The sequence below is a fragment of the Symphodus melops genome (genome assembly GCF_947650265.1).
Source record: "Symphodus melops genome assembly, chromosome: 21".
Classification (NCBI taxonomy): domain Eukaryota; kingdom Metazoa; phylum Chordata; class Actinopteri; order Labriformes; family Labridae; genus Symphodus; species Symphodus melops.
This window is the reverse complement of record NC_136711.1, coordinates 11,502,344-11,521,921: the sequence shown is the minus strand read 5'-3', so window position 1 is coordinate 11,521,921 and position 19,578 is coordinate 11,502,344. Positions and strand designations below refer to the sequence as shown.

General features: G+C 38.4%; 1 protein-coding gene across 1 annotated transcript; it reads left to right on the top strand.

Moving 5' to 3' along the window:
- The first annotated feature begins 1,708 nt into the window (after positions 1-1,708).
- LOC306817127 (integrin beta-3-like) lies at positions 1,709-19,545 on the top strand. Its single transcript, XM_079333744.1, has 15 exons — positions 1,709-1,806; positions 2,325-2,410; positions 3,073-3,277; positions 3,457-3,709; positions 6,129-6,291; positions 6,562-6,723; positions 6,864-6,959; positions 7,680-7,769; positions 8,249-8,383; positions 9,276-9,720; positions 13,567-13,789; positions 13,877-13,977; positions 14,118-14,237; positions 18,486-18,652; positions 19,218-19,545. The coding sequence occupies exons 1-15, from the start codon at positions 1,740-1,742 to the stop codon at positions 19,284-19,286; spliced, it is 2,382 nt and encodes a 793-aa protein (XP_079189870.1). The 5' UTR covers positions 1,709-1,739; the 3' UTR covers positions 19,287-19,545.
- Positions 19,546-19,578: the final 33 nt, after the last annotated feature.

The window sequence follows — 19,578 nt, the reverse complement described above, 5'->3', positions numbered from 1 at the left end:
TTGCAGATTAGCAACAACAACTTTCTGTACAGTACATTAGTAATGTGGGTAAGAATGTTCAGCTCACCAGATAAAAAACATTTTCTTGACATTGGCACTGAATAAGTGAAAACAGCTGACATTTGGAGCCAAATAATTTAACTTCACATTTTTACCTTGAGTAATTTTGTATTTTTATCTGAACACTTTGGATTTGTCATATGTTTCATTTCATTGAAACCTACAGGGTTGGACACCCAGAAATGTGATTCAAATGCAGATGCATCTTTCATTTGCTGCCAAAAGACGTTGTAAAGTTGATTCAGAAAACATAACAGGAAGATGACACCTGGTGGATGTAGATGGAACTGGGCTTGCTTTTATGGTGCCAGTATTGTTTCTTCTGGAAAGACTCGTGGATATAAGAATCCATTGAAGTTAACTTGTTTCATAATGTCTATTAAGCAGTAGTATATCCCAATGACATAGAACAGCTCTCTGACCAATAAGTCCCCATGTGTTTACTTTACTTGAGTATTTACATCATACAGTGTTTTATTGAAACTGTCATTCATCTCAGATCAAATAGTATAATAGTTATTTTTTCAAAAAAAAATTGTGTTTTGGGGCTTTTTGTGCCTTTATTTGATAGACAGGAGAGTGAATGGGGAGAGAGTGGGCAAGGACGTGCAGTCAAGTAGCCACAGGTCGGATACGAACCCTGGCCTGCTTCCTGCCCTACAGTACATGGGACACCATTCAGCACGTTTAACTGAATATTATATTTTATCGAGTTACACGACATCTTAGGCCTATATACTAGCCCTTTTTACATTCACGGTTCAAAGAAACTGTATAATTATGTTAAGAGACAAAATGTCCTTAAAATTCTAATTCATGCATGATTGCAAAAATAATATAAGGTTATATAGGCCATATCAAGCACTCTGTCAGGGCCTATTCTGACGATAGATATGTAAAGGAAATTCAGTCACAACTTAGAGACTGTACTTCTCAACACACCCTTTAAAAAACAAACAACAATCAGAACTAAATGCACGTGACCAACTAAAATAGTATATAAGATGATATATTTGGCTATTATTTCCTTCAAAGACTTTTGATTCTGTTGTTTTATATTTATTAAAAGAAGGGAAACAGATTTTGTTGAGACGTGCCCTTTTTATTATGTCCACTAGGGGGCAGTCATAGCATAATGACAGTGAAAGATTACAACCTCATAGATTTATTACGGTTAGGCTACTACTCATTTTACAGCCTTAAACTTTTTTTTTAATGCCATGATCAAAGTTTTACATTATCATTAAGTGGGCGGGCCTAGAGATCATCAGCCTATTTATGAGAATGTTTTATTCCAAATTGAATCTGTTATCAAATTAAAATGCTGTGCTTTTCATAAAATGGGCTATAAATATATGCCGAAGTGCGCAACAAAAACATAGCAGCTGGATCTGAACGTCACATATGAAATGTTAGATGATGCTCTCAGACCTGCCCTCCATCATAATAAAAGCTCCCACCTCCTCTTCGTGCCCTCTTCCCGCCCTCTTCATGTAATAGGATGATAATGAGGGCTTTGGATGTGGAGTGAGGGGTGGTTTTAAGGCATTTGACTCTATTTGGAGTTGTGTCCATTCCAGAGGGAAGTTTTTTTTTTCTTCCTCTTGTTCTCTTCTAGTTGTAGCTGCATCAGCAGAGTTCGTCCGCAGGCTGCGTCCCCACAGAGAGCCTGCACCAGGATGGGTGCTCAACCGGCGTCAGGGATATTATGGATTCTCATATTTTATGGAATAACATTAGTTTACGGTGAGTAGTAATTATACTATTGTCGTGTTTTATTGTGTTGCTACTTAAGAGATGTATATTTTGCACAGAGACACAGATTCATAAAGTGTTCTCTTTTTTTTACTTAAATAACTGGATTGTTAAAGTTGCTCTGTAGATTTGGAGAGAATCCCTGCTTTTTAGGGTCTAGTTGGTGTTTCTTTATGCATTTCAGGAATACGAAAAATGCAATGCAGAGAATGCACATGGATGCATTATGTGTATATAATTACTTCTCAGTCAAGTGCCAAAATTAAGCCCAATAACATGCAGTTCTTTTGTTGACAGAACTCTTGATGCTACGTTCTCTCTTTAACACATTTGGCCCATATACTCTTTTGTCACATGCAAAAGCTTTTTTTTATTTTTTTTTTTAACTTCATATTAAAAAAGAACATAAGATGTTGTGAGGCAAAACAAATTTCTGTGACGTTTTGAAGATGTAATGGGTGAGGCATCACTTTACTGTTGGAAGAAATATTGACACTTTTTGGTTACAGGTTCAAATGTCTGCACCACCAGAGGGGCCAGCACATGCAAGCAGTGTCTGGCTGTTCACCCCAGCTGCGCATGGTGCTTACAAGAGGTGGGTTCCCTTTTCCGCTTCATTTCATTCAGGCAATGAAGGGCTGGTGCTGGGTGGTACAGATCTCCTCTTTAGACATGTTATCCAACTTAGAAGAATTCTTGCAGATGTACAATTCCAAAGAAAGAAATTCGAGGGGAAAAGGAATAAAAGAAGCTCATTCTTTTGGTGTCTATTTGTCAAAACCCTCTCCCATCTGTTTGGATTGGATTCCTGGTATAATAGACACAGTGACTTCACTATTACTGTATGTTTCCTGTTTCACTATAATGAGTGGAATGATGTAAAACTGTAAACCCACCTTGGGAGTCAACAAACTCAGCCTTTCACTCAAGTGTGAAATGTTCTAAGGATGACTTGACAGTAAGGTTCATCATTTATAGGAGCACATGAACTGGTTTTGCGTTTTAAAGCTGTCAATTTGGTGAATTTAGGAGATTCTTTCTTCAACACAAGCACCATTTTCATGGTGATTTTGGGACTTTAGCCTCTAAATGAATCCAATATGGTCTCTTTCTCAACACAGCTTTGTCACAGTTGAGAATTCTGTGAATAAATAACAGCTGGGTTCCATTTTTAAAAGAATATACTTCCAAAGCAGTGTTTTTTTTTAATGAAAATGGACTGATTTCCTGCATAAAACCTGTGATCTATTCTTTCAGGACTTTGGCCAGGGTTTTGCCAGTTCTTCCCGCTGTGATTTAAAAGGTAACCTTGTGGCAGCCGGTTGTGCTCTGTCAGCTCTGGAGTCTCCAAACAGTAAACTTCAGGTGATTGAAGACCGGCCTCTCAGTAACAAGGCAGCGGGAGCCACACAAGACGTCACCCAGATCAAACCCCAGAAATTAAGCATCACCCTCAGGCCAGGTAGATCACTAACCAAGAACAACCAAGGCGGGAGAACTTCCGATTTGTTGATGGCGAAAATATGTGTTTTGTTTTAAATAAAGTTATATGCACGGTACCTTTTATGTACTGTGTAAGTATAAGTTTAGTGTCATGCAATAGTCACAGTAGAAGTAACATCAATTCCTGTCTCCCATCAGATGATGCAAAGCGCTTTACAGTAAAAGTGCGTCAGGTAGAGGACTACCCGGTGGATCTTTACTACCTCATGGATCTCTCCTACTCAATGAACGATGACCTCTTCCGTCTGAGGACTCTGGGTAAGGTTCTGGCAGAGGCCATGAATCGCACCACCAGCAACCTCCGCATGGGCTTTGGGGCCTTTGTGGACAAGCCGCTTTCACCCTACATGTACATCTCCCCCAAAGAGGCGGTAAAGAATCCCTGTTACAGGTACAGGATTTGATTTTGAATGTCATACTTCTTTCAGTTTTATGAAACGGTGTATTTGTTAGTCATATTGGAAAACAATGCAGGCATAACTCATAGTACTCCTGATGCTTACATTGTGGATCGCCAGGTACACTTCCTCAAATTAAAGATATCAAAGATCAATTACTTCCATCATTCCCAAGTGTAATTACCTCCATGAAATAATAATGTCCAAAAAATGAGACTTTTGTGTTTCCTTAGATTTGGTTAAGCTGTAAGCTATAAAGGGCAATTTATCAAAATGAAAAACATTAAAGTAATAGCTTGACTTTTTTGTATATACGCTAACACCTTCTACTCTCTGATAGTTAGCTTCGTAAAGCATAAAAGCTGAGAGGATCCCAAAACTATACAATGTTTTACACTTTTAAATATCTAACACCAACAATGCAACAAGTCAAATATTGACTTTTAACCCCTTGACGCCTATTGTTGCAAATTTGCATCCAACCGCTTCCGCTCCAAATGCAGCCAAAATAGCATCCGTATTCCTCCACTGCCGGTTGATGAACTTTCAATACATACCAACAACATCCGTTTCATGTGCTATGTATGTGCTATTTTTATGTAATATCTATTTATATGCTGTTTTCAAATAAACTTTCTCAACTTAATTTAGCATCTACTTGAAAGCAGAAACACATGTAAAAAAATGTTTTAACACTTGGAAACAAATTCAGGCGTCAGGGGTTAAACACTCTTTATATCCAGGACTACTGATTGGTGTTGATTTCATTTAGCTACTTGTTTATGTCTGTTTGTGGGAACGAGCTTCATTATGCAGATGATGTCATGTTCGTGAGGACATCTTTAAACACAGCGTTGCTCAGTAAAAACTCATGCATGCTCAGAGTCACAGCACTTGTTAAAGGCTTATTGTGGTTTCATACTGCTTGGTCAGCTGCTCTGAATCAGCTGTAGGTAATCTACTGAGAGGTTAAAAGTGTCCCAATGCAAACCACCTAACCCCACCCAAAGCTCTTCTGAGGTTGATTTGGTTGTTTAAGGGTCTCTTTGACGGTCATTTATTTTCTTGTTCACAAACGGTCTGCTGAGACCCAGCTTCCAGGAATGTTTCGGATAAGAGATAAGACAAGGGGAGAATTTTGGTCCAGTGATTCATAATGGAGGGAGACAGAGGGGCACAATGGAAGTGCTGATAAAGTCTTCTTCGAGGAAGAGTGATTTTTGTGAAACTAAAGGATTTTGGAAAAGAACAATTAACATAATGAAAAAGTCTAAAGTCTCAGGTGGCACCTTTATTTTGTTCATCATATTGGTCCAAACTGAAACATCTCAAATGCTATCTGATGGCAGCTTGAATTCTACTTTGAGGAATCTATTCACTCACCGGCACTACTGAGTTTCTTCTTTTTCTTGGTTGAATATATCAGAAACTTCTGAATGAATGGCATTAGAGTTGTTAAAAAAAGTTGTTGTTTTCCCTTTGAAATAATTTATTAAGATTCATATATTTTTTAAGGCTTTGTGCAACCAAACTTTAGATTACTTAGAACATATCCCTGTGGTCTGCCAGTTCAAGAGTCAAGTGGTATATTTATTTAATCATGCTAAACATTGTCAATGTACTGGGTAGTTAGATATTTTCAATGAGCCAGAGAACGTGTCAGACATTTTTGAACATAATTAGTTGCTTGGCTCATGAGACAGTTGTATGTTTTATATCAATAGTTCTTGATGGTATGTCCATGTAAAGCACTATTTACTGTAGCTCATGTCTGTGAAGAAACATTCATATATTTGACTTACATACTTTACTTACAAACAAATAATAACAAAACAAATGGGCATTCTCACAATATTAGCATAAAGTGCAAGTTAGCAAATATTAGCTTGTAAGAAAGCTAAACAAATGTTACCATTGTTCCTTGCTGATTTTAGATTTTATTTTCAAGCACCATTGTAACTTATTAAAGTCTCATTAAGAGGCTAGCATGGCTGTTAATGCTGTCTTGGAACACCTGAGTAAAATATAAAATGACTTTGAGTTTAAAAATGAACACTGACAGTCTGAAGTCTGACAGTAAATACGGCAAAGAAATCTTAATGAATAAAAGCCAAACTGTATGAATGTCAAAATTAGAGCCCAATGAATGTATGCAGCACTTGGGTCCAAACAAAATGTCCCAAAGGAGAAAATAAATTGTATGTTATGGTATGTATAATAAATATAACTGTGGCTTTGCAAAACATCTTTAGATTGATATACCTTTTCAAACACAAACGTAACAAACCTGATCCAGCTGTTTATGTTCCCAGTCATAACTTCCCTTCAATAACTTTTTTATAAAAAATATGTTCAGATGAATCCAAGCTTTGATCAGCTCCTCTGATTAGATGATCTCTGTGTTATTGGCAGCATCAACACCACCTGTCTGCCCCAGTTTGGCTACAAACACGTTCTGTCTCTGACGGAGGAGGTGAGCCGCTTCACAGAGGAGGTGAAGAAGCAGATGGTCTCAAGGAACCGAGATGCCCCTGAGGGAGGCTTTGATGCCATCATCCAGGCTGCTGTGTGCAAGGTGTGTGCACATACTGAAACACGCAACTCCGATTTTGTTTAACAGTCTTTCACACTTCTGTAACAGATGTGCACACTCAAACAATTAAGGAAAAAGAACAGCAACTAGATTTTAGGTAAACAAACAACATAAGGTGAGGTAAAAAGAATGTCTGATTAAGATAAGAGTCTAAAATTGACTTCAATATAACCTCTCCAACATTCAAAATCTGACTTCAAAAAAAGTTTAATCTTTCCTTTCTATCTTTCTACATGTGTGGATGTTAACCAGGAACAGATTGGTTGGCGTCCTGGTGCTTCTCACCTTCTGATCTTCACCTCTGATGCTAAGACCCACCAAGCTCTGGACGGTCGTCTGTCTGGAATCGTGCAGCCCCACGATGGAAAGTGTCACCTCAACTCTGACAATATGTACAACATGTCTACCATCATGGTTAGTGTAATACTGGAAGTGTGTGTTAGTTGGACAAGCAGAAAAGGGTGAGGCATTGTTTAAAACTGTCGAAGTGTGAGAGGGAACATGTGTGTTTATGTGTGCATGTGCTTACCATACCACCTGGTTTGACTCCACAGGATTACCCGTCTCTCGCTCTGATCACAGAGAAGATGTCAGAGAACAACATCAACCTCATCTTTGCCGTCACCAACCCTGTGGTTCCTCTGTACCAGGTCAGCAGCACAGAAAAGTACACAGCAAAGTGCTTTAAGCACAATGTTTTTAGAGGAAAACTGAGATATAGACAAATCCAAGTCTGTTTTAATCTCATGTTAAACACAGAACATTTTAACACAAGTCCCCCAAACCTCACTGGTTTTGAGATTCTTGGATCCTGCATTGAAAGACTGGAAAACTCAAAATGAATCACTTTTTTTAGGACAGACACAGTAAGATACAAACTTCATTTTTTTTTCCAAACTGGAGTGTTTGAAGGAATTACAGAGGAAGATTATTCAATTCATCATCCAACCAACAGGTAAGGAATCCAAGGACATAGGGCAGGTTAAGAGTGTGAGAAACTACTGCTTTTAAAATGTTTCTTGCCCCTACGACAGAAAAGGTTACGTACACCTTTTAAAACTAACCCAGAGAGTTTCCAATAAGCTTCATTTTGGTGACCTTGTTTGCCATCAATTTTCTTTAAATGAAGGGAACACTGTCAGTGGAACTGTACTGACAAAGTTGCATTGATTTTGATAATTCAGTCGTCAGCAGTAGTACAAGTTGTATAGGTAAAAGTAATTACGTTAAAAATCTTAATGACGTTCATTTCACCGTTTATGTGACACAAACATGAACTAATAAGTAAAAGTCATTAAAAAAATGTTGATTTATAGTTTTTCTGACTGTGTTTTCTGAAGGCGTTCATTCTGTGTTTTTCTGTCTTGTAGAACTACAGTGAGCTTATTCCTGGCACCACGGTCGGAATACTGTCAAACGACTCTGGCAATGTTATTCAGCTCATACTGAAGGCCTACACTGTAAGTGTTACACACACACAGACACACACACACACACACACACACACACACACACACACACACACATTCATACACATGCACAAACCTTAGACTAGACAGTGTTTTAGGGATTGACATGTGTTTGCTGACACACACCCATAGCGTCTGAGTCATATACACAGTTGAGCCAAAGTCTCAGCTGAACTTCTGCAGTGGTCGAAGTGTCAAGCTGACCAAATGCAGTAAACTCCTTGTTGTGTGATTACTTGGGTCTAAGATCTAAATGCAAGCAGGTGGAAATTAAGTCTTTACATGTGCACTTGTATTTCCCTCATACAAAGCAATGTTTTGGGAGAATGGGAGGAAAAATAATACATGTTTTGATTTGTGAAAAAAAGTTGTTTAATTATTTAGTTTTCTGTAACACTAACTTAAGCAGTTTCAACATTATCTCCATTGTAAGCCTTCCATGTGTTTCCTACTGTTTTTTTTTTTGTCAGAAAATTCGCTCTAAGGTGGAGTTGGAGCTTCAAGGAGTCCCTGAGGAACTGTCCCTGTCCTTCAACGCCACCTGTCTGAATGGAGAGATCATCCCTGGCCTTAAATCCTGCTCTGGACTCAAGATAGGAGACACGGTTAGTGCATGCAATCCGACACCCACATTTGTTCATGTTTCCTGCCAATTAACATTAAGTCATGTCTACTTCTGACTCTCTCTACAAACTTCATGGCATCACTGTTGAAATTAATGGAAAACAAATTTTCTGTTCAACAAAAATGGATTATTGTTCTTCCATTAGGATGATTCATTAAAAAAAAAAAAGACAGACTTTAGTTTAAGTTATTTTTGGTTTCTTTCCATTTCCCCTTTTGCTGCTTTTAACAAGATTTTCCCTCATGGAGTCAAAGAGCAGATGATGGGGAAAAAAACTGATCAGGGTTTTTTTTAGAGTTTTATGTTTTCTTGTCTTTCAATTCTTCTGGCTTCTTTATTCACAGCAATCTGACAACTCACAGTTATTTTTGTTGTTTTTTTATTTTGCATTTCTTCTTTATCACCTCTTCTTTGGCTATTTTCCCAGCTCTCTCCTCACTGCAGGTGACATTTTTTGGCCTTCACACATTTCTTTTTTCTGCCTTGGCTCCTCTTGTTTTCACCATATAAGGCTTTCTCTCCAGATTTGAAAACTGCCCACTTTTGGACATTTACCAGATTGGGATGTAATGCTGAATGAACAGTTACTTTTACTAAATACATATGGAGGCATTCCTGTCTGACATTTTTGTGTTGTTTCCACCCAATGCTTAGACAATGCTCATGGTTTAAAGGCCTAATAAAACAACATTTACTTAACTGCTGTAATTTGTTACCTCATTTACAATCGGGTGTTACAGAGAAAAGATAATCTGGATACAGAATCTGCTGTAAAACTTAAGAAAACATTCAAACACAAAACTCTAAACATTTTTGAGACAAACATTTCTTTCATCCCAATTGTTTTGGTCACAATTTCAATTCCCTCTCAGGTCTCTTTCAGCGTGGAAGCCAGAGCTCGTGGTTGCCCCAAACAGAAGAAAAAAACCTTCATCATTAAACCTGTGGGCTTTAAGGATTCCCTCTCCATCACTGTCACCTTTGAGTGCGACTGTAAGTGTCAGAGCAAAGCCCAGCCCGACAGTCCTAAGTGTAACCATGGAAATGGCACCTACGAGTGTGGCATCTGCCATTGCCACCCAGGCCGCCTTGGTCCGCACTGCGAATGTGCAGAGGGGGATTATAACCCCTCAGAGCAAGACCGCTGCAGTGGACCTGCAGGCTCCAGAGGTCCTCAGTCTGCCATCTGCAGTGGCCGTGGAGACTGTGTGTGCGGCCAGTGTGTGTGCCACAGCAGCGACTTTGGAAAAGTGTGGGGAAAGCTCTGCGAGTGTGACGACTTCAACTGCCTTCGCTACAAGGGTGAACTATGCTCAGGTAAGATCTAATGAGCCAATATAGGAATATGATTTGCCTTTAGAATGAATGTTTAATAGAAAGATCAAATGATTTTGAAATTAATTGTTACTGCTGTGTTTGTTGTTGTGTAAAAGTTAGAGGATAGAGAAGAACATTCACACCTTAATCACCCAGACCTTGATATCTCCTTACATATAACCATGAGTGTAAAATCCAATATAAATGTATGAATTACAAATATTTACCAAGGAAAAAATGGTACACCTAACAGGTTAAACTTCTTCAGTGTGAGCCACCAAAATCATGCAAAACAAATAATTGAAAAACATTTTTATGCAATACAGCTTGCAACAGATATGCAACATTATGCAATACATTTTGATGAACATTGATAGTTTGTTTTTACGTTTGAAGGAATAGCTCAATATTTTAGGAAGTATGATTTGTTGTATTCTTGTCAAGCTTGACCAGAAGAATAATACAATTCTCCTATCTGAACATGTTATTAGGGCTGATTAGCGTATTAGCATAGCATTAAGATAAAGGTAATTGCTGGCTAAAAGTATTTAATCCCTCAAACATCTGACATGTAAATTCGCAAATTTGGGTTTTTTTCCCCCCTATCTTTTGTAAATATATCACATTCATAATTTTTGCAGTGGCTTCCTGAAGTATTATCAGCATTGCAGGGTTCACAACAAGGCTATAATACAATACTAAGCTAAGCAAAGCTGCTGCTTTCTTTATGTTCAGATTCATCTTATTTCTTAAACTGTGAAACCGTTTTCCATCATGAATCAAACAATACTGGTGAAAGTGAAGGATGAGGTAGGTATAAGTGTCCCTCTGACTTTCATAAACATAATGTGTAGAGTTTCAGACAATGTATGCCTCTTTGCCATCAGGGGTTTGCGGTCCCCCTTCACCACACTGACTTGCCACCCACCCAATCTGGGAAACATTACTTACAATAACAACCCTCCCCTCTGCCCGGGACATGGGCTCCATTCACAATAAACACATGGTGTGATGTGTGCATGCGTGTGAATGTAAACCCAGGTTGTATGTTTATGACAGTCAGGATAAGCTTTTGTATGACAAAGTTCAACAGGATTGATGTATAGAGGAGATTTCTCAAGTTTGACATTAGCTTTCTCCGCTTAAAGGAGACTCGTCTCGGTTTTCTGAACGTTTCATTAATGTGGTTGAGGTTTTGAAATAGTTAGGATGAGTTTGTGTTTGGTAATTGTTAAGAGCTTTAAGTCAGAGACTCAGAATCCTTCTGTTTTCTATTGATTTAAAAAAGATAGTATGCTATTCAGCCAAAAGAAATGTTATCCTGAGGAGGTTTGTCACTTATTTTCAGTCTGGGATAAACATAAAACCATATTAATTGTCCATGCTTTTAGTCTTTTTCTAATAGTAATTGATTTTCTATGTACCTGTTATAACACTTAAATTCAGCATAATCTATACAAGGAAATTCAATGAACCGTTAAACATAGTCATGGATAGAAGATGTCTCAAACTATTGTGCATTAAACCAAGTAAATAAGACATGTAGTCACCATCACTGGTTATTATTCATGACAATATTTATCATGGTAGAGTTGGCAATCTCTCTATGGAAGTTTTGCGGTTAAATTCCCCGCATCATGAAGCCACATGCTAAAGTGCATTTGGGCAAGCTACTCAACCCCTAAGTGCTACTGCTGCTACACCTGCTTTAAGTAGTAAGAAGACTTAAAAGTCTCTGTTCCAATCCATTTATCATTTATCTGTGTGAGATATTTCTGTTTTACCCATTCTGCCCAATTATTTGTTGATGCAGCACATGTCTAGAGCTTAGTTTAGCTTGGCTAACCTGTAACAGCACAAATACATCAGCTAACACCTGATGTTGAATGTTGAACGTTTAACTCCTTAGTCTTTACCATCCATGCTCAATCAGACATGTAAGAACAACATATTTTGTGTCAGGCTGGCTGTTTTCCTCTTCTTGCAAAGAGAGCTGGAGGATGGAGTCGAGACAAAGTTAGAATTTAGAATTTACACTGATGTATCACAAGTGCTCTTCTACATTGTATAGTAGTTAGAACATCAACTGGTAATTGATTTACTAAAAAATGTACGAAAAATGTTCATATAGCATTGTTGCACATTGGCTGCACTACTGCCTATAGCTTACCATAAGATATCATATCACTCTACCCCCCCCCCCCCCATCTGCTCCCCTCACAGGGAAATGTTTTCGTTTATTCCCCAGTGCCCGTAGATTAACATGAAAAATACCTTTCTGCTTACATATTGGCTCGTGGGGTGTAATGAGGCTAAAAATAAACCCATGTTTGGTCAGAAAGAGGCCGAGATGGAGAGAACTGGAAATGATCACTGTGTGTGTAGGTGTGTGTGTGTGTGTGTGTGTGTGTGTGTGTGTGTGGGTCTGTGCGTGCATCTAAGATATGGTCTTTTGTCTGAAAATGCCTTGTTCACGATGAGGAACACAGTCTATGTTCGTCCCCACTGAGGGATGTAATTAAAAGTCAGCGGTTCTGTGGTCAAGTGGTAATGATGGTTTGGTCAAGGGTACATTTTTATTTAGTCAGACGGTTCCAAGAAGCTTCCTGTCTTATTGTTTACCATGGCATTGTTGTGTTGATATAGGCCACACTGTTTTCTGCATTGTCACTCTTTGTAAATTGGTATGCACATACACACATAGATACATGGAATAACAACAAACACAAGTGGACAAATTCATCCCTGACACACTGAACCATGTATCCAAAAGTAAAAGCTCTCCACAAGATCAAGTGGGGCTTGTGTCTCTTAACAAACACTAAATACTTCTCAAAATCAAACATAGAGGTTGCTAACATATGCAAAAAAATGTCTAACCAAGATGTAGTGGAATTGTTTCTATTGGAAAGTTTAAGTGGTTGTTGGTGCAAACACTATTATTCAGAAAAAGAAAACAATTGAATGTATCTCAGCTAGCATGTTTTAGCTAGCTTGAGGGAGCTTGTATGTTTTTTGTCTTAAAGGCAAAGTGGTGGATATTCTCAAGCTATTTTGTAATTTCTTAACAACAACACAGTTCAAACATTTAATCCAATAGGAAAATATACAAAGTTCTGACACAGGCTTGTGGTAAATACACTCAAAACCACTTAACAAGCTAGGATAGATCATTTAAAGACTCATGCTGACCTGACAAACATTGAAGCCCACAGAAATTTTCCAAGATTTCTAAAGAAACTTTCCTAGAAAATGGAATCTAATACTAGGCATTAGATGAATTCATGAAAACCTGCCTTTTCTTTGTAAAGACTGTATAAATGTAATCTTTAGAGTAATAAACTGACCCTATGGTGATAAAGTAAAAAAAAAGATGACAATGATTCAGGTACAAGGACTTTTTATGGGGTTATAACGTGAAAAAGATTTAGACTAGAAGTTTGTGTTTGTTAACACGGCTAAAAATAACAACATATAATATTAGCCTATCAAACTGACTCATTCAAAACAAATAATCCACAACAATTTAAAATACAGTCCTGTCAACCACCACAAAGCAGCCCAAGCCTTTCCTCTTTGTTTCCAAACTCCGACCACACCCGCGTTTTAGCTCGGAATTTCTTTTACTCGCACTGTCCTCCTCTCCTTAATCATTTATTGGCTGTCTCTTTGGAAATAAATTGTTACCAGTAAACAATTTTCTAGTGGCTTTGAAAAGCCTCTGCACCCACTGACACTTTGGTGGTGTTGTCACTACATACTCATGCCGGGCATAAAAGCAACAGCAAAGTGGTCAAATAATAAATGGTTGTTTTCTTGATTCCTCTTTCGTCGTCCCTGTACCAGGCCATGGCGTCTGTAACTGTGGCTTCTGCCAGTGTGCACCAGACTGGCAGGGTGAGAACTGTAACTGCTCCAGACGCACTGACACTTGCATGTCCAATGTGGGTCTGCTGTGCAGCGGTAGGGGCCAGTGTGAATGTGGGGCCTGTGAGTGCACGCAGCCAGGTGCTTATGGAGCCACATGTGACAAATGCCCCACCTGCCCTGATGCCTGCACGATGAAGAAGTAAGTCGACAAAAAACAATGGACATATTAAACATCTGCTTTCGGAATAAAGTAACAATTGAATGTATGTTTTTTTTTTTTATGAAGAGAGTGTGTGGAGTGTAAGCACTTCAAGAGGGGAAAGCTGTTTGAGGACAACACCTGCTCTCGAATCTGCAAGGATGAAATTATGCTGGTTGACATATTAGGTGAGACCAATCTTAACAATTACCAACCCATAAAGCCATCACTTACAACTTGAAAACAGTTACAATCACTAGCAAGAAGAAAAAGATGAAAAAAAAAAGGAATTTTCTGTTTAAAAAGAAACTATTTTCTCTCCACGCAGTGCTCCATGATACAAATGCTGTGAACTGCACTTACAAGGATGAGGATGATTGCCTGGAGCGTTTCCAGTATTATGAGGACACCAGTGGCAAGTCTATATTGTTTGTCGTCAAAGAGCCAGGTAAGAAAAATCTGTGGTGCATTAAAATTTTGAGTAACCACAGAAAATTAAAGCTGTTTTAATCAATGATATAATATTTTAATGATTACTTCAATAAAAAATGTTGATGTTAATGGGTTGCTCTTTGTGAGGAACCCAAATGTGATTTCTAAACTCTACTGCTCTCTTTCTTCAGAATGATTTATCTTATTTTAGCTCATTGTTTTTGACTTAATCTCTATTTAACCTTCTTTTCAGCTGCTTTAAAAAAAGGTTGAATAATCTAGGTTACATTGTTTTAGCTAAACAATACCAAACTCTCAGGAAGCTGTAGAAATGAGCTGTTGAACATAAATAATCATTTAGCAGCTACCTAGTCAGATATTTATTCCACACTTTCATGGTTTTCAATGTAGTGTTTAAATGTTGTTTAGCACTCTAAAATGACCCCCAAAAAATTAAATACTGGCTAAACGACAGTATAAAAAACATGGTTTGGATTTTGTGCAGATACGAGCAAAGCAAAATTGATAGCATAAAAAGCAAGCATTGCACAGAAAACAGAAAGGAAAATTAACATTCAAGTCAGATTAGTTGAAAAACAAAATCCTCTACTAGTGAAACCTGTGTGTTTTCTCTTTACTCGAGTACGAGTTGTCACATCCCTCTGCATGCCCTTCATCTGCTTGTTAAGTGGCCAAAAAGAAATAGTGTGAGGCGGCAAAACAGCCTTTAATGACCAGCAGTGCCCGCAGAGAAAGTCTGTCCCAGGGTTTGCCTTTAATGAATGTGTGGGTTTAATTAAGACACAACTGGGTAGCAGAGGAGTAAACCAAAATTTGCCTTGAACACAGTGCACCCCGTCGTGTCAAAGAGGGTCGTAAACAGCTGGCCAGGTCCTCCTGGAACCCGCTGACTCCACAAATCCTCAAGAGGGAAGCAGGAGAGGGAGAAATAGAGGAGACTTTGTAAGAAAAAGAAAGGGATGGAAAACATTTTATAAGGGAAGAATGAGACTTACAGGATAAAAAGAAGAGAGGACAGTGAAATTGGGAAAAAGATATGAAGCATTTTCTCATTCAATAGTCGTAATATGTATAACAGTAGGTTTAGAAATAGTCATGAGTTCTAATGTGTGTATAATGTGTGTTTTGCCTTATTGGTAGCATCTATAGGGATCAAAAGGGTCAGTTCAAGAGCAGGAAGTAAAGGGAAATACCGTAAGCTATAAGGAGGCAGGAAGAGGTAGAAGGCTTTGATGCTGGTTGTAAACATTAACCCTGGTTGTACCTTTACATTAACCCAGCTTCCTTCTATCCACTTGGCTTACTATGCACATACGAAAGTGAGTAAATAGTACAGAGATCCAGACCGGCAAACAAAAACATATAGAGACAAGACGGATCGTAACGCTGGTGAATAGAAGTTTAAACTTTAGACATTTGCAATAAAGAAGAAAACCATTACCAGACTTCAATCATTGCATCCTGTTACCAGGAAAACAAATTATTTTCATTGTTTTAATCAAATGACATCTCTTTGTCAATAACATTGGTGTCCATTTCTTGTAATGTAGCAAATAAAAGTAAAGCCGCTAGGAGGATAAGTTGTACTCACCGATGAAGAATTATTTACCACCAAGCTCGACAGTTAGCCTCATAGTCACTGTCAGCTAATTATTTTGGTTTGGCTAAACGTTTCTGTTTTGGCTCTTTTTCATTACTGTTCTTATTCAGCAACAGCAGGCAGTTGTGCTCTAAAACCAACCTCTGAAGGCCACTGTGGAATAAAAAACAATAAACTGGCCAAGTAGCGGGTGAGAAAAGTGGAGCTAAATTAAATCTTATAAAGGATTTAATATCAGGTATAACCAAGTGGTTATCTCCTGTTTTGAAAAATTAAACCACTGTGGAAGTGCAAATCCTGCAATTCTTAGAAAAGTATCCACTTGAAGCTGGTTCCAGGAACACCGGAAGTCACATACTGGAAACATGACTGGCATAATAATCTGTTTTTGCAGCATATATTAATATGTTTACAGCCTGGTACAAAAATCGATATAGGTCTGATTAGCTATTGTCACCATAGGCACACACTGTACAGGGGGTGAATGTTTTTAAAACAGCTCAGTTTTGATTTAGAAAACGTTTGTCAAGACGCTTAAAACCCGACTCAGCTTTGGCTCTAAGCCTGTCATTGTTTTGACTGAAAGTGAGGCTGAAACAGCATTTCCAACATGGTGGCAGCAGCCAATGAGCATCCAGAGGCGCCTGCCGTTGCTAATGTCACTCAGGCTTCGTTCGTTAATTTTTACAGTCTATGGATATAACATACATAACATAGCCCCAAAAAAAACTCCAAATACACGCTATTGCTGCTTGTGTGAAAAGGAAACTTGTTGCTATTAAGTTGGAAATATCAACTTAAGGGACTAATTTTACAAATTTGCTAATATAAATAAAGCAAATATCAAATATCCCTGATGAAAACATATCCTTGAGTAAAAAATGTTTGAGTGAAGTTGACCTCCCTCAGTCCTCTGGGTTTGTAGTTCTCAGCTCTGTGTTTAGAACTGCTCCTCATTCCAGATACGCAGCCTGTCTATGTGTCCTGCATACATGTTCCATACATGTTTGTGTTTTGCATGAATCCCTCCCTCTCTAAGAGGAGAGATGGCTCCACCCAATCTGATACAATAATAAAATCTCAGTGTGTTCACAGCTTGTTTTTACTGCCTTTTGGTGGCAAAAAAAAGAAAAAAATAATTGCTGCGAGTGGCAGTTAAAGGGTTCCAGCCACAACACTTTCAGCTGGTCACTCCTTCTGCTTAAAGAAGGAGTGAGCACAATTAATTAGTCATAAAATAATCACAAACCCTTCAGCTATTCAATATTTTATCAATCTGACATTTTGATGAATACTTACCCACAGAGAAAGTACACCAATTTGGAAGATAATCTGGCCACCCAGTGATGGCACACACACTTTTTTGAAAATATCTTCAGGACATTTTTAATGGATAGAACAGCTCCAGAAAACATTCAGAGAAGAGAGAGGGAGATAACATGCATCAAAGGGCCGAGGTCCAATTAAAACCTACAGCCGCTACAAGAATTAAAGCCTCCATACATGCAACATAATTGCAAGGCCATTTGGTGCCTCAGATACACATTTTTGGAAACAGCTATGGGTTAGGATGGATTTACTAGACGGCCCATTGGCCGAATCATTATTATGGCTGTTTTCTCTTATAAGCTCCACCGCTTTTGAAATGTATTTCTCAATGTATTTTAAACTTAATAAGATATTAACAACATTTGTGAAACATTTAACAAGCTTTGCCCAATGAGCATCCACAGCAAACTATCTACAATTTGACCCAACAGTTTAGGAGATGTAAAAAAAGAATGCAGAAAATACACCATGGAGGACTTTGGTCCGAGAGGCTTATTTTGTAGAGCACAATGAGCTGGAGTAGTGTACCAACTGTCAAGTAAATATGACTTGTGGTGTGAGGGACATGAGCTTTTAACAATTGGGTCTGTGTCTTTAAATGAAGCGCCACCATCTTGCCAATTGTGTTTATAGTTTTGAGACGCTGATGCACATCATTTACAGTTACTGTGCCAAGCTCCGTGTTGTGTCTGAAGGGAATTTTAGCTGCGGCATGGGACAAATAAAAATAAATTGGCACAAAAACAATAGGATTCTGAAAACCTAATCTTTAACCTTTGAGCCTCAAAAAGAAACCGTTTTTGGTGGTTCATTTATAGCAAAGTTCTCCAGAGAAGCTAATGTTGGGAAAATTAAAAAAAAAAAAAAAAAAAAAAGCAAGTAGTGTAAAGTTACAAGACAGTTTAGGGAAGGACAGCTTCATGTTAACAGGGACTTGTACTATCAGTCAAATTGTACAGCCTCCTTCTGGTCTCCTTCATCTTTGGAGCCAGCCTCAAGTGACCACCAGTCATACTGCAGCGTTTGCCTCTTCTACATTGTCTTCATCACTTAACCTTGAAGGTTTCCTGTAAAATATCCAATAGAATCCAAGAGAATATTTCTGAATCCAGAAGTCATTTAGAAGATTTAATAGAAGAGTGGGCAGCAGCAAAAGCAATATAAAATCCATGTAAGTGAAGATGGAGGCAGGGAGGAAACAGTGTTATGAAAGCAGACTTCCTCTGTCATGACTCCTGGCTTATCTTCTCCTGTGTGCCCATGTGACTCATGACTTTATCTCTTCTTCTTTTTTGCCCTTCCTCTTCCACCCAGACTGCCCCAAAGGTCCAGACGTTTTGGTGGTTCTTCTATCTGTGGCTGGAGCCATCCTCTTTCTAGGGTTGGCCGCTCTGCTTATCTGGAAACTACTTGTCACAATTCACGACAGACGGGAGTTCGCCAAATTTGAGGAAGAACGGGCTCGTGCCAAATGGGATACGGTCAGTAAATTCAGCACGCACTCCGTTCAGTTTTTTCAGGCATCAATCAAGATAAACCAGTGTTCGTAGTCTTTATTTAGAAAATATACACTTAGCAACGATGCAATTAATACATTATTTCTTGCCGCCCTGAAAGCACCTTTTGTACACACACATTCACACACTAAAGGCCACACACGCAGTCTCTCACCCTCCTTGGCTGAAGATGTTTTTTATTATTTTTGTGGCATGTTGTAACTCCCAGCAGAACAAAAGGCAGCCACCGGAAGGGCTGGGTTTAAATTAGCAAACGCTAATGAGCTATTTACTGGTAACAGGCCTCTTTGTGGCCTGAAAAAAAGAGAAAAGGAATCCCATAAGGTTGAACACTATCAGAGTGCTTTATTAGTAACAGAAACCAAATCCATCGACGATACTTTTAAGTTAATACTCGTGTCTAAATCCCAGGAGAGGTGTACTGAATAAATGCTGACATGGAGTAGCCATTCATTGCATTAATGTTCTCTCTCATTCATTAATTTGTTTCCCTTTAACTTATGTCTCTTTATGTGTATTTTCACAACAGGGACACAACCCGCTCTACAAAGGAGCCACATCTACTTTCACAAACATCACATACAGAGGAAAAGACTGACACTGCTGAACAAGGACAAAAGATAAAGGATAAAATAACAGACTTTTACTGTCCTTTGTGGAAAGGCACCCAATCATGTGCAGGCCTCTACTGTCCCAAGATAACAACGAATAATAATTATTTGTGTTTGTAAATATGTAGAAAGTGATTTTAAGGACACAGTTTATCAGGCATTTCTCATAAACGCCCACTTCTACGCTGATAAATGAGATGTTGTTTTGATTTTGTGTGATTGAACAAGACTTCTACCAATACTCCAGCCATGTTTGTAGTTATTTATTATTTGTACTAT

What these genes read in the sequence shown, in the direction of transcription:
- LOC306817127 (XM_079333744.1), top strand. Translation starts at nt 1,740, where the DNA reads ATGGGTGCTCAACCGGCGTCAGGGATATTATGGATTCTCATATTTTAT. An exon ending in GTAAAGAATCCCTGTTACAG is followed by an intron (nt 3,710 to 6,128) that starts GTACAGGATTTG and finishes TGTTATTGGCAG; the next exon opens with CATCAACACCACCTGTCTGC. An exon ending in TCCAGGCTGCTGTGTGCAAG is followed by an intron (nt 6,292 to 6,561) that starts GTGTGTGCACAT and finishes GATGTTAACCAG; the next exon opens with GAACAGATTGGTTGGCGTCC.